Here is a 15,452-nt window from a genome sequence, read left to right on the forward strand (position 1 = left end):
CTTTCTGGTTCCTCCCATATGTTTAGGTGAAAGGCTTGCAATACTGTATATAACATTTCTGCATGTAAATAGCTCACTTACATTTTTGGTCAAGTGATCATAATCTTTGGGCAACCCAAAAATATTTCTGACTTGCCCGATGGGCAACATCAATCCCTGCAAACACCCTACGCATCATGCCAATAGGGTTAACCCACATGTTGGGAATTGTAGCGTGGCTCATATAGCGATGATTGCTACAATATACACTGACTGCACATAAGATTAGGAACACCTGCTCTTTCCATGACATAGACTGACCATGTGAATCCAGGTGAAAGCTACAGTATGATCCCTTATTGAAGTCACCTGTTAAATCCACTTCAATCAGTGCAGATGAAGGGAAGGAGACAGGTTAAAGAAGGATTTTTAAGCCTTGAGACAATTGAGACATGAATTGTGTAGGTGTGCCATTCAGAGGGTAAATGTTTAAGACAAAATATTTAAGTGCCTTTGAACGGAATATGGTAGTAGGTGCGAGGCGCACCGGTTTGTGTCATAAACGGCAACTTAACAGTTTCCCGTGTGTATCAACAATGGTCCACCACCCAAAGGACATCCAGCCAACTTGACAACTGTGGGAAGCATTGTAGTCAAGATTGGCAAACATCCCCGTGGAACGCTTTCAACACTCTGCGTCCATGCCCCGATGAATGGAGGCTGTTCTGATGGCAAAAGGGGGTGCAACTCAATATTAGGAAGGTGTTTCTAATGTTTTGTACACAGTGTATATACAATTACAGTATATTCTGCTAAACGGCATATATATGTTTTTTTCAATCACTTTGGCACGTTTTTCAAATGTAAGTGCTATATTTGCAAAAGCTGTTAGTACAAAAGTGAATACTGATATCACTTTTAATGCCCCCTGTTTTATGTATATCTTTGATTGAGCTCTCTGGTGTTGAACACATCTTCCACCACAGAGTCATTAATGCTAAATCTTTTTTTTAATGTGAAATACCATAGTTTAGTCACAAGATGCAGACCTCCTTATTGTTCCTAGAATTTCTAAGCAAACAGCTGGAGGCAGAGCTTTCTGCTATAGAGCTCCTCTTTTATGGAATGGTCTACCGATCCATGTGCGAGATGCAGACTCTGTCTCAACCTTTAAGGCTTTACTGAAGACTCATCGAAAGACTTACTGAAGACTCATCTCTTCATTAAGTCCTATGATTGAGCATAGTCTGCCCGAGAGGTGCAAAGGTGAATGGCAATAAGGCATTGGAGTGATGAACCACCCTTGCTGTCTCTGCCTGGCTGGCTCCCCACTCTCCACTGGAATTCTTTGCCTCTGACCCTGTTACTGGGGATAACTCACTGGCTTGCTCGCACTCTCTCATGCCATTCCTTGGAGGGCGCATCACGTCATTCCAGATTTTTTCCCAGCTATTCTCGACGTGAGTGGATTGAGTCACTGACGTAATCTTCCTGTCTGTCTTTGCGCCTCCTCTGCTCATACTGTGGGGGAGATCTTAGTGAGCTATTCTTGGCCATGTCTCAGGGTGGTAAGTTTGTGGTCTGTCGATATCCCTTGTGGGGGCTGTGTTTTGGCCAAGTGATTATATCCTATCTGATTGGCCCTGTGCAGGGTTAACTTTGGACAGGGCCACAGTGTCCCCGACTCCCTCTGTCTCAGTCTCCAGTATCTATGCTACCCTATGTGGTGGTGGGCTAGGGTCAGTCTGTCCTGTCTGCTGTACTGTGTGATCTTAGGCATAATTCCTGTTTGTCCCTGTCCCCAGTCCACCTGGTAGAGCTGCTGATCCAGTTCTAGTCTTTCTACCTGCGGCTATGGAACCCTGACCTGTTTTACCTGAGGTGCTACCTTGTCCCGGACCTGCTGTTTCAACCCTGTCTCGCTCTCTCTCTTGCTCTCGGACCTGCTATCTGAACCTCTGAATGCTTGGCTATGAAAAGCCAACTGACATTTACTCCTGAGGTGTTGATCTGTTGCAGCCTCTATAACCACTCCACTTTGAGTCGTGCCTAAGAACAGCCCTTCGCTTTGGTATATTGACCAATATTATAACGACACAGGGCAAGACCCAGATGCAGACACCGGAGGCAGATGGTTCAAGTCTCTGATATTTATTGAAAAACAAGGGGCAGGCAAGAGGCAGGTCGAGGACAGGCAGAAGTTCATAAACCAGATCAGATTCCAGCAGGTACAGGGCGGCAGGCAGGCTCGAGATCTGGGCAGGCTGAATTGTCAGGCAAGCGGGTATAGTGTCAGGGCAGGCAAAGGGTCAGAACTGGGAGGACTAGGAAAAACAGGAGCAGGGAAAACCACGCTGGTTGACTTGACATGACAAGCCAAACTGGCGACAGACAGAAGACACCGGTATAAATACACATGGAATACGGGAACAAACGGGAGACACCTGGTGGGGTGTGGAGACAAGCACAAGACAGGTGAAACAGATCAGGGTGTGACAAATATACCACACTGCCTCGGACCGTATTGCCTAAATATATAATTCCAGTGATACAATTAGTAGTGTTGTTTTTAGAACTGTTAATGCTAACCACAGATCACGATATACATATATATATATATATATATACACAAATTCATTGTTTGATACAATCTTTTACCATATCTGATCAAATAAAAACAAATTGTATTTGTCACATGCGCTGAATACAACAGGTGTAGACCTTACAGTGAAATGCTTACTTACAAGCCCTTAACCAACAAGGCAGTTTTAAGAAAACACCTAAAAAAAGTAAGAAATAAAAGTAAGAAATAATTAATTAGTTTCTTAGGCAAGTTGCAAGAATCCCATTGTCTATTCTAGGGATTCTATATGTTATTTCTATATGTACATTTTCATCTTAATCTTCTCACAACGTCGACAGAAGTGATATCTGATGGACTCAACTGATGGCAGGGCAGAGCATTTGATACACTTAGAAGACAGTTTCAGGGCAAATTCTGGCCCAGGTGAGAGAAGAGCTGTCAGGAGTCAGCCTGTGTCCCAATCCTCACAAATAGATGTACTGTCCTCAGGTACATGAAAGGTAATAGAAGTCTGATGGACACAAATCCAGCCATTTTACCTTTAGTAGCAGTAGTGATGTAACAGAGGCTAAAAAGAAAGGAGGATATGCACAACCATAAGGACACAGCCAATGCAGCCATTAAAGACACAAATCAACCTTCTTATTAAGCCATAATTAAAATCCAATACCTTTGTAATATCAACAGGAATATTCGTTTCAGGGAGGAACTTTGGATCTTTGTATAGATTTGCTATGGCTCTTTGACAGTGTTGTATTGTAGCCTAATCAATGAAGTGAAAGTATAACTCTCAGACATATGACTACACTTGAGTAAATTAGTGAATGGCCATCAGATCGTTGAGGATCAGTGTGGCGGATGTGTTGTTACCTACCCTTACCACATGGGGGCGGCCTGTCAGGAAGTCCAGGATCCAGTTGCAGAGAGAGGTGTTAAGTCCCAGGGTCCTTAGCTTAGTGATGAGCTTTGAGGGCACTGTGGTGTTGAACGCTGACCTGTCAATGAATAGCATTCTCACATAGGTGTTCCTTTTGTCCAGGTGGGAAAGGGCCGTGTGGAGTGCAATAGAGATTACATCATCTGTGGATCTGTTGGGGCGGTATGCAAATTGGGGTGGGTCTAGGGTTTCTGGGATAATGGTGTTGATGTGAGCCATGACCAGCCTTTCAAAGCACTTCATGGCTACAGAGGTGAGTGCTACGGGTTGGTAGTCATTTAGGCAGGTTACCTTAGTGTTCTTGGGCACAGGAACTATGGTGGTCTGCTTGGAAAATGTTGGTATTACAGACTCAGTCAGGGACAGGTTGAAAATGTCGCTGAAGACACTTGCCAGTTGATCAGCGCATGCTCGGAGTAGACGTTCTGGTAATCCATCTGGCCCTGCAGCCTTGTGAATGTGGACCTGTTTTAACGTCTTACCATAATCCTTATCATAATAACAATAGCACTACATGTTACAATACCTCTTCGTGTGTGTGTGAATATCTCTTCAGGACACTGTGTAAAGAAATCACAGGAATGCTTAGTTAGACTCATACAGGTGACAAACTGGGCTGCAACATTGGAAACAGCACTCAACTGATTGACAATGGCTAATTTCTTGAAATTGTTCTGCTTCATCTGAAATGTTACATGATGTTCAAATAGTTGTGGTTGGTGCAACAGGTTACATTGCCTTGTTAACCATAATTTATCAAATGTATATCCTTAATTATTTTGTCTACCCTTTATTTAACCAGAATCAGTTTCATATCTTTTTTCAAGTGAGCCCAGTGCTTATTGTACCAACACGTGACAAAGCTAAAGATCAGTATTCAATCAAAGATAGAAAACAGGATTCTAGGGTAGGATAACAACGAACCCATTAACTGTGGAATGAGAAACCATGCGTGATTTAATATTCAATAAGTACAACTATTATTTCATCATAAACACAGACCATTGAAAGCATGATTCCTAGCATGTTAACAGTTATGGGCTAAGTGTGTGCTAACAAATTCATGCAATATCAACATTCTAGATGATACATTTAGTCAAACTCTGTGATGAAACTGTTCACAAGTTAGATATGTAGAATTGTTGCAGTGTAAAAAATGAAATGTCAACAGTGTATTTTGTATTCACTGAAAACATTGCTCTGGCCATTGTGGATTTATAGGGTGGGTTCGTAAATTCACTCAGGAGTGCCAGAGTGCGCTCTGGGTGTTCTTAAATCCAGAGCATTGTCAGATTGTCCGTTGGTAAAGGCAGTCATGCACCCAAGCTAACTGACTAAAGTTGGATAGCTTGCTACCAGCTAGCACAGTGGATCTGGGACGATTCTGGCTGAGAGTCGGGGTACTCGGCTGAGAGTCAGACTCGGCCGACGTCATGTGGCCCGAGTCAGTATTACGTATGGCTAGTATGCGGGGATTGAGTTCGGGCAGATTCCGGAGAGAGTTATCTGGCCCAAATGTATATATTACTTGGACTCGGGCCGATTGGGGCTACTCTCTGGCAGATGATTACACGGGCTGCTTTATATAATTAACATTTCATTATTCATTTTTCCATATTTTTTCATAGTTTCTGTGATCAAAAAATACAATTAACATTGAAATTACATTCTTTAAGAGTCCTGTGTAGTATTTTATTATTTTGATACTTTGTGCAAGGCAATTGATAAGCATTCAAAACTTTGTGGATGGAGCCTCCCGAGTGGCGCAGCGGTCTAAGACACCGCATCACAGTGCAAACTGCATTGCTACACATGCTGGTTCGAGACCTGTGCCGGCCGCGACTGGGAGACCCATGAGGCGACGCACAATTGGCCCATCGTCATTCGAGTTAGGGGAGGGTTTGGCCGGGCCGGGATGTCCTTGTCCCATAGCGCTGTAGTGACTCCTGTGGCGGGCCCGGTGCATCACACGCTGACACGGTCACCAGGTGTGTGGTGTTTCCTCCGACACAAAATGTTTTTTTGCGGATGGTTATAATTTGTATGTATAAAATGTATAATTGTAATATTTAAAATGACTAAATCGTTCAATTTTGTATACATTTACGTACATTTGCATTAGGCCACTTTTGGGGGGATTCTGGTAAGAACCCGGCAAAGTCGGCTGAAGTCCGGTAGACGGAAACGGCCCAGTGTACATGGGCCGATTCTGGGCAGTCATTCATTCTTGGCTGATTCCTTATTGCTAGCTGGGTAGTTACTTTCAGACACAAATGAGAGAACACCTCACTCTGACCATTTTACTCGCCCTAGCAGAGCTGCTTAGGCTGTTTTCATGTTATCTATAGTGCTGGTAACTTTGCTGCTGGCAACAATGTAATAAAAGAATGTTGCAGACGTTTACTGACAGGTCATATTCAGCGGGTGTTGAGAGTGCTCTGAAATCGGAGTAGATAGCCTGAGTGAATTTACAAACGCACCCATAGACTTTGACTAGCTTATGGGTGTGATTGTAAATTTACTCTGGCTATCTACTCCGATTTCAGAGCGCTCTTGTCTGAGTGTGCCAGAGCGCAGAATAACTGAGGAATTTATGAATGCTTAAGTATGTCAGTAAACGTCAGCAAAAAAACAACATTATTATTAAATTGTGGCCAGCAGCACAGTTACAGTCACCAACGCTCTAGAAAACATGAAAACAGCCTAAGCAGCTCTGCTAGGGCAAGTAAAATGGTCACAGTGAGGTGTTCTCTCATTTGTGTCTGGACGTAGCTTGTAAGATAGCCAACTTCAGCCAATTAGCTTGGATGCTTGAGGTCAGAACACTTGGATTAACCCTACTCCTCGGCCAGAGCATCCAGTGTGTTCTCTGAACTCTCCAAGAGTGAAACGTGAAACACACAATCTGACAACACTCTAAATTTATGAACGCCCAGAACACACCCCAAAGCTTTGAAGTCAACCCAGGTTGGGCTGGCCTTGGTTTGGCTAGCTCAAATTGCGCTTCCACTGCCAGAAATGAGAAATTATGTCATGTTGCTAGTTAGCCAATATGTAACTGCAGCTGGCTTCACTATTGTTTCTAGCTAGCAAGATTTTGAAGAATTTAATTCACCCTCACTATGCTGTAACTAACGTTACCCCATACTCCTGCCAGTGCCAGCCAGACTCAGAGCCATGTACTGTATTTAGCTTGCTGACATTAGCTAGATAGCTAAACAGTTAGTGTTGTCGTGAGCATAACAGGCTAGCTAGCTTAATTCCTACCTTGCTTGCCATGGCATTAGCTAGCTAGCTAACCAAGCAAACCAGAAAGATTTGATATGATGTAGCTAGCTAGCTTTCAATACGCCTGGCCAGCTAAAATTCCTGCTGGCTCTCATTAGCTAGCTAGTCCCAGTGGAAACAGGGTCAAAAATGTCACTTACAGTTTGGTTCTGATTTATGCAGTATGACTAAATATATAACAAAGAGATGGGGTTAAAATAAACATGCAAAAAATTTACAAATACTGTATAATGTTTTAAACCTTGGTGTGAAAGGCCATGTCTCAGCACATCTGAAATGGTTTTAGTTTTGTGCTTTTATATTCATTTTTATTTCTATTACTTTTTTAATGTTTTTTTGAAATTCAGTTTAGTTTTAGTTAGTTTTCAGACCTGATTTACTAGTTTTTATTTAATATGAGTTTTATAAAAACATTGCTTTTGCGTTTTTATGAAGTTTATTTTCAGTTGAAGTTTTAGTGTTAGGGACATCAATTATTGGATTTTCCCCTGTTAGCTAGTGATAGTGTTGCACAAGCTAGGCCTATCTGAAACGTCGCAATCTCCTGGCAGAATTTACCCACCAGATTCAGAAACTTTAAAACCCCATTAGAAAAAGGCTTGAAAATCCCATTAGATTTTTGCCCAAAAGTATAAATATAACTGAACATAATTCATGATGTTTTTAAACATTTTATTTGGTTTTGGAGGCAAAGATAATAGTTTCAGCATAGTTTTAGTTTTTTAAATGGGCTTTTATTTCAGCTTACAAAATCGTTTTTTTCATGATTAGTTTAAGTTTCAGTTTTAGTTTGCTATAATAATCTTCTCCCACACAGACTTGATCATCATGCGGCTGGCTCGGGTTGAGTACGGGACAGGTCCTTTCCAGGTCGCCCAGTGGAGGCCAGAGTTCCAGCCGATGTGTTCGCCGGCGGGGTGCCAGTCACCGTTCAGGCTGGCAGAACCACAGCGACTGTACCACCACCCTCCTCCTCCCTCAGAGAAGCTGCACTTGTCCACGGCGATGTCGCCAAATAAGATGCAGGGTGAGCAGCCATCATTGTCCTTGTCGGTTGTGCTGAAGCCAAAGCCGTTCTGGTCAATGCCGGCATATTTCCCACGGATGGCATCACCTATAGAGAGACGGGGAGGGAGGAAGAGAGAGTACATCAGTTCTACTTCAAATTCCCTCTTAATTGTATTGACTTCAAAAGCATACACCATATTAGAATATCAACACAGCATACATATAATATGACATATATGTGATGTGTAATGGTCTCATTGCTGCCACCAAATGTGAAATAATTGTAAAACTGAAGTAAATAATATGACCCCTGTCACCTTGTGCTGTTGAAATTAACTGTTACCTGCGTTGCCCTTGTAGGCTCCAACGTTCAGCTTGTAGCTCTCCTTCTCCGTGCCCAGACGGAAGTTGCTGTACTCAGCGAAGGCAGTGCCCCCTTCAAAGTCCCACAGGTTGACCCGCATAGTCGAGTTCAGCCCCCGGCCCCCCTTGGTTAGAGCAAACACCTTACTCAGACCCAGCCAGTGGTCCTCTAGGAAACAACAGGGAAGAGAACTGAATTGAGAAGTGAAAAACATACTTAAAGTAAATGCATTGCATTATGGGGAACCCTCTATTATAATTTGACTTAGAAGTAGACATGAGCGTTATAGACAAAAATGTATTTCAATTTGTCTACCATTGGCTCAGCAAACTACACAGTTCTCAGTATCCGTTGCTGGTGGAATATGTGGTGTTTAGAGGGACCCTTCCTTACTATGTAAATGCCCAAAGCCTTGTTCGTATTCAGCCCACGTCTTGTTGAAAAGAACCTCTGCCCCAGTGCGCATTTGAAAGACTGTCCAGCCTCCGTCTGCCAGCATCTCACAATACACCTGTATACAATGTAAATATACTTTTGAATCAACAAATTGTTTTGTTGGAACCCTGTGGAATTCCAGTAACTCTGGCAAGCCTGGCAACACCTTCAACATTCTATAGCTAAGCTTTACTTCCCCTGTGTGGCTGTGTAACCAAATGACAACTGTAGATATAGTACCTGGCCTAAATATTTTGATGTTTCCATACCTTAAAGGGGAATCTGACTCCTGCAGGTTGAATGACATACACTCCACTGGTGGCTCGAGGGGAGAGAGTTTTGATCTGTGTGCAATCTGTCCCTGAAATGAGCAAAAACACATGCACATACACAATAACATATTGAAAAGGGCAGGGGTCAGGTTAAGAATGGTTGTCTCTTGTATTTACAATGTAAGTAAAAAAAATAAATAAAAAAACATTTACCTTGAACAACTAAAGGTGTTTTCTGGCCCTGTACAAAATCAGCAGATAAGTAATGATTACTCCCATGTTTAAAGAAATAACATGTTTCTCTGTTTATCAGTGCTAACTGACTGTATATTTACCTGAGTCTGTTCAGTGAGGCAGATGAGACAGACCACCAGTCCACAAAAAATAATCCTATTCCACATTTTGTCCAATTTTCTGAGAGAGAGAGATAAAGCGATTAACATTTGTCAGCTTTTTTCTTTTTATGGGTGGCATTGACATCACATACAGCAATTTTTTTTAAATTTTAATCCCACCAAAATTATTTTATTTTTAAACTGAAAAGGAAATGTCTAACCCATCAAACTAGTGGCAAATATCACAACATTATCACAGAGAACATGAAACGTCACCAATCCCTCTCCGTTCACAACACAGTGGTCACCATTCATGTAACGTTGAAATTCAGTTTGACCAAATAAGGGAAAATGTAACAGTTATAGTATATGCTTTTTGTTATGCTGCCATCACTAGACATTTCACACAGGATAAATATTATGTAAGTTATTATAATCACAATTTTGAAACATGCGTGCGTGTGATTCGTGAAGAGTAAACCTACCTTGCCCCGTGTGTTCCTTTACGGTCTATGGTCTACTCCCAGTCAGTTTAAAGGTTATTCAGAGAGGGTTTCCTGTAAGCCTATTTATTTAGGCCAAGGGGGTGGATCTGTAGGTAACCATCCGTACAGCCCTCGTTCCGCCCCTCTTGATCTCCTGGAAAGATCTGTATCATGTATTGCGCATATGTTTCTTTACCGTGACTTTACACACACATTCTTGTGGTCACCCTCCCTTCACATTTCTCACTGTCATTCGTGAGTTATAATTCTTCAAGTTTAACCAGTGAAATGTCCATGCAGCATCTGCATGCCAACCATTTGATCTCAATCAGTTTCATGGGAATACGCATTTAGATCTATTTAGTTATGTACAGCGTGTAGATGTAGAGAAGGTGGTGTTAAGAAACTGTAGAATACTAGTGTTTTGTTTCAATCAAAGCACATCTTTTTCCTAGTGGCACGTGTTGTTGAGTTGTTGCTGTATGAGACAAATTTGACCATTCATACAATCATCCTAAAATGTAAAAAACAATGTGTTTTTTGTCTCACAGTAATGTTATACTATGCCTTATTTGGTTATGTTATGTAATGTACTATCATTATGTGATCTTGCAGACACTGATTCAGTATGATAGATAGATAGTTAATGTTGTTGCAAAAAACACTCCACCAACATGTGCTTGTGCTAATGTTATTGTGGGCTCTGTGAGCCCTGTTGCTATGCTACTCACAGCCCCCCCCGCCCCCCACAGAAAACACTCTTAACAATCCAATATTGGAGTTGAGAGTAAATTAGAAACCGCCAGGAATACATCCAGCACAGTCCAATGAGCAAGGAATAAAATAAAGTTTGTGTTTATGTGTTTATGTGTTTATCTCTCAAATGTCTTTAGATGTATCCTATTCACCACAAATACAATTGCAGAGTGTTTCAAATAGTATTATTTATGTTTCAGAGTTGGGTGGATTTCTTGATTTTTTAAAATCAGTTACTGATTACAGATTACATGACAAGAAAAGTAATTAGTAACATAATCCATTGGATTACGCAAAATGAGTAACGTTCTTTTGGTAATCTGATTACTTTTGGACACTCCTCAGTTTATGCTCTAGACCGATCAGTTCCTTCTGTAACACTGTTCTGTTGATGCTCTTCCCTCAGATTTATCCTCAGTGTCCAACACAGATGTTCTTGTACGGGATGGATCCTCTGTGACTCTGCTCTGCAAAAACTCTGACATGAGTAATGCTTGCTGGAGCAGAAAGATGTCAATGGTTTCGATGCATTGAACCCATAGTGGAGGTATCAGGAGCCCAAAAATGTTTTGTCCTGACACACCCTGCCAAACACTGTCTCATAGGTGACCAGATGGGTAACCCTACAAAGCAGATTTAAGGTGTTAGCGAGGTAACTCTGCAACTCGGAATAACTGGTCTTACAAAAGTGGCTCACCTTTTAGCCAGGCCTGCTCGGGGGCAGGCTAACTCAAGGCTAACTCCTCTTAAATATCTCACATTACACATTTAGTAATGAGAGAATGCAATTTAAACTTCACGCACAGTAACACTTTTGTATGACTCAATACAATTTTTTTTATAGATGGGAGAAAGGTGCTTGTGGTTGTGCAGTGATAAGCACACTAAAGTCGACCATTAACAATAAGTAATACAATAAAGACAGCACTTCTAAAATACTATTTCATACCATAGCTTGCGGAATTTGCAAGATAACTTTTTCTTTCATTTTGATTTCAGTACAAATTAAAATGTGCCACTGACTTGCCCATGGATTTATGTTTTAACATTGTCTCAATGAAGAGTTTGGTCTGTGACCAGCCATGTGCGACATGCAAGCGGAGTTACAAGCCTGCCAGAGGTCGTAGTACAGATTAAGCCTGAGCTGGAACATGAAGCTAACTGAAGCTGGTTAGCTTCAGAAAACCCTGAGTAGATGTACAGTATCTTGCTTCATAGAATACCATTCTGAGCACTGGAGAGGTAGATCTCACCTACTGCTGCATGACCAGAGCTTCTCCAGACCAGCTGACTTATCATCTAAAGATAGTTAATGGCAAGTCGTTTTAAGTCAACGTCCTTCAATTGTGGTCCAGGGAAAGTACTCCCTTTCTAAGTATGTGTTTGCCTCCATTGTTTCTTGTGTCACTGACAGTTGTCACAAAAAGTATTTAATATCAACTCACTGCGATACTCGACATTTCTCCAACAGTCGCAAATGTCGGATTTTGGAACGTTGAATTATGACAAGAATTTACTTGCTTTGTCAAAATGATGACATTAGCTTATCAAAATGATGATTCAATACACAATAACCCAGTTTAGCCAACGCTTCAACTTGGTTAAAGTGCGATTGGCACATGTGTTTTTCTGTTGCTCGTTAGAAAAACAAAATATCAGTCTTGGAGGTGTGTTTCCTGACTGATTCTGCATTTGTTAAAGATTTTTGTCCACCATGAGACACTGTAGCCTATTTCACTTCCTCAAAATCCCCAGAATTAATCTAAGATGACTCAATAAATCTGTAATTATTTTTTGCATTATAACTAAGGTGTTTGTGACAGTTTTTCTCAAGTAAAATTTTTTGCAATGTGTTGTCTTATGTAAACAGAGTCATAGATGCTGGGCAGTTCTGTCTCACTGTCTATGCTATTGGGTAGAGAGCAATCACCACAACTGTTCACCCCATGTTAGTGGGCAAATGGACATTTTTAAATTGAAACCCAACGTTAATTTACCTGTTATGACACCCTGATGTTCCAAACTCCGACTTGACCAAAATTAGAAGTACATTTTGACACTAGAATAACTGTTTCTGACTCATATTGATGCCACATAGGCCGCTTTTAAAGGAATGTATTGCTTTTAAAAGGGAGTCACTCTTTAAGGTTAGGGCTATGGTTAAGGGAGAAGTGCATGCGTGTAGCCAGCTAACGTCTTCATGATATCGCCTTCATGTGTAATCAGGGATTTATATTCACTGTGAAAGTGACAGCTGCTTATGCTTTACTTCAGTATCCTTTCCCATGCTGTTTTGAATAGGCTTCAAGATTATATCATCAAATTCATTAAAAACACTGTCATTTAAGATATTGTATCGAACAGCAGGGCAGGGATGTGAACCAGGGATTGACACTAAGCGTTGCCCTATTGTCTGCGGGAAGTGTACTGAGCATTCATACTAGTTGAGCCTACTCTGAGGTTGCCCCATTGGGCAGGTGATTTAAAAAAACAACCAAACTGCAAATAATTCTAGCCTAAAGCTGGTCTTTCTCGTTCCTCCCCATTTTTTAGTTGAGCAAGTTAAGCCTGCTCTGCAATTTTTTTTTACTGACAACTAAAATACAAAGAATTCCACAACTGATCTTTCTGATTCATCCCCTATGTGTAGGTGAAAGGCTTGCTATACTGTATATAACTTTTCTGCATGTAAATAGCTAATTTATATTTTCGGGCAAGTGATCATAATCTTTGAGCAACCAAAAAAGATTCCTGACTTGTCCGACGGCCAACTGCCTTTCAAACCTTCACATCAATCTCTGCAAACACCTTACGCATCATGCCAAAAGGGTTAACCCACATGGTGGGAATTATAACGTGGCTCATAATGCAAGGTTTGCTACAATATGCACTGAGTGTTGCGCCCTGACCTTAGAGAGCCTTTTTGATGTCTCTTTTTGGTTTGGTCAGGGTGTGATTTGGGTGGGCATTCTATGTTCTTTATTTCTAGGTTTTGGTTTTCTATGTTTTGGCCGGGTATGGTTCTCAATCAGGGACAGCTGTCTATCGTTGTTTCTGATTGGGAATCATACTTAGGCAGCCTGTTTTGCCACTTTAGGTTGTGGGATGTTGTTTTTGTTATTTCTGGTGAGCCTTCAAGACGTTAGGTTCGTTGTTCTTTTGTTGTTTTGTTTGGTGTTTGGGTTTTTTAATAAAGAAGCATGAACACATACCACGCTGCACCTTGGTCTTCTTCCGATGAGCGTTACACTGAGGATCAAAACATTAGGAACACATGCTTTTTCCTTGACCACGTGAATCCAGTTGAAAGCTATGAGGCCTTTTTGATGGCACCTGTTAAATCCACTTCAATCAGTGTAGATGAAGGGGAGGAGACAGGTTAAATAAGGTTTTTAAGCCTTGAGACATGAATTGTGCACAGTGTGTGTGCCATTCAGAGGGTGAATGTGCAAGACAAAATATTTAAGGGCCTTTGAACGTGGTATGGTAGTACGTGTGAGGCGCACCAGTTTCAGTGTGTCAGGATCTGTAACGCTGCTGGGTTTTTCACACTCAACAGTTTCCCATGTGTATCAACAATGGTCCACCACTCAAAGGACATCCAGCCAACTTGACACAACTGTGAGAAGCATTGGAGTCAACATGGGCCAGAATCCCTGTGGAACGCTTTCGACACTTTGTAGAGTCCACGCCCTGACGAATGGAGGCATGTTCTGAGGGCAAAAGGGGGTGCATCTCAATATTAGGAAGGTGTTTTCAATATTTTGTACACTCAGTATATATAGGTTTTTATCAATCACTTTGGCACGTTTGTCAAATATAAGTGGTATATTTACAAAACTTGAATTCCACTTAAAATGCCGTGTTTTATGTTCTGAATCTTTGATGAGCACTCCTTGGTGTTGAACACATTTTCTACCAGAGTCATTAATGCAAAATAATTTTTGGGGTTTATGTGAAATACCATAGTTTAGTCACAAGATGCAGACCTCCTTATTGTTCCTAGAATTTCTAAGCAAACAGCTGGAGTCAGGGCTTTCTCCTATAGAGCTCCTCTTTTATAGAATGGTCTGCCGATCTATGTGAGAGATGCAGACTCTGTCTCAAACTTTAAGGCTTTACTGAAGACTTAAAGGTTACTGAAGACTTACTGAACAGTCATCTCTTCAGTAAGTCCTATTATTGAGCATAGTCTGGCCGAGAGGTGCAAAGGTGAACGGCAATAAGGCACTAGAGTGATGAACCACCCTTTCTGTCTCTGCCTGGCTGACTCTCCACTGGGATTCTCTGCCTCTGACCCTATTACGGGGGATAACTCACTGGATCCTCTGCTCATATGGTGGGGGAGATATTTTGTGAGCTATACTTGGCCATGTCTCAGGGTAGTAAGTTGGTGGTCTGTTGATATCCCTTGTGGGGTCTGTGCTTTGGTAAATGGGTGGGATTATATCCTGCCTGATTGGCCCTGTCCAGGGGTAACTTTGGACGGGGCCACAGTGTCCCCCAACCCACTCTGTCTCAGTCTCCAGTATCTATGCTACCCTATGTGGTGGTGGGCTCGGGTCAGTCTGTCCTATCTGCTGTACAGTGTGATCTTAGTCATACTTCCTCTAATTATCCTCTCTCTCTTTATGTCCCCCCTCCCCATCCCGGAGAACCTGAGCCCCAGGACCATGCCTCAGGACTACCTGGCCTGATGACTCCTGTCTGTCCCTGTCCCCAGTCCACCTAGTAGTGCTGCCAATCTAGTTCTAGTGTCTCTACCTTCGGCTATGGAACCTTGACCTGTTTTACCAAATGTGTTACCTTGTCCCGGACCTGCTGTTTCAACCCTATCTCTCTCTCTCACTCTCACGTTCTCTCTTGGACCTGCTGTCTGGACCTCTGAATGCTCGGCTATGAAAAGCCAACTGACATTTACTCCTGTGGTAAACTGTTTTACCTGTTTTACCCTCTAACCATTCCGTTTTTCCTAAGAACAGCCCTTAGCTGTGGTATATTGACCATTA

General features: G+C 41.8%; 1 protein-coding gene across 1 annotated transcript; it reads right to left on the minus strand.

Annotated features, from left to right (window-relative positions):
- Positions 1-7,573: 7,573 nt before the first annotated feature.
- Positions 7,574-9,277, minus strand: LOC120031852 (angiopoietin-related protein 5-like). The gene is made up of 6 exons (XM_038977669.1): positions 9,203-9,277; positions 9,081-9,108; positions 8,865-8,956; positions 8,554-8,671; positions 8,140-8,328; positions 7,574-7,902 (listed from the first exon to the last, which is right to left on the minus strand). The coding sequence occupies exons 1-6, from the start codon at positions 9,266-9,268 to the stop codon at positions 7,574-7,576; spliced, it is 822 nt and encodes a 273-aa protein (XP_038833597.1). The 5' UTR covers positions 9,269-9,277.
- Between the last annotated feature and the right edge of the window lie 6,175 nt (positions 9,278-15,452).

Source organism: Salvelinus namaycush, chromosome 38 (assembly GCF_016432855.1).
Source record: "Salvelinus namaycush isolate Seneca chromosome 38, SaNama_1.0, whole genome shotgun sequence".
Taxonomy (NCBI): domain Eukaryota; kingdom Metazoa; phylum Chordata; class Actinopteri; order Salmoniformes; family Salmonidae; genus Salvelinus; species Salvelinus namaycush.

Coding starts and splice junctions, on each gene's coding strand:
- LOC120031852 (XM_038977669.1), bottom strand. CDS start 9,268: ATGTGGAATAGGATTATTTTTTGTGGACTGGTGGTCTGTCTCATCTGC. Junction 9,109..9,202: donor GCCTCACTGAACAGACTCAG/GTAAATATACAG, acceptor GATTTTGTACAG/GGCCAGAAAACACCTTTAGT. Junction 7,903..8,139: donor AGCCTACAAGGGCAACGCAG/GTAACAGTTAAT, acceptor GTCTCTCTATAG/GTGATGCCATCCGTGGGAAA.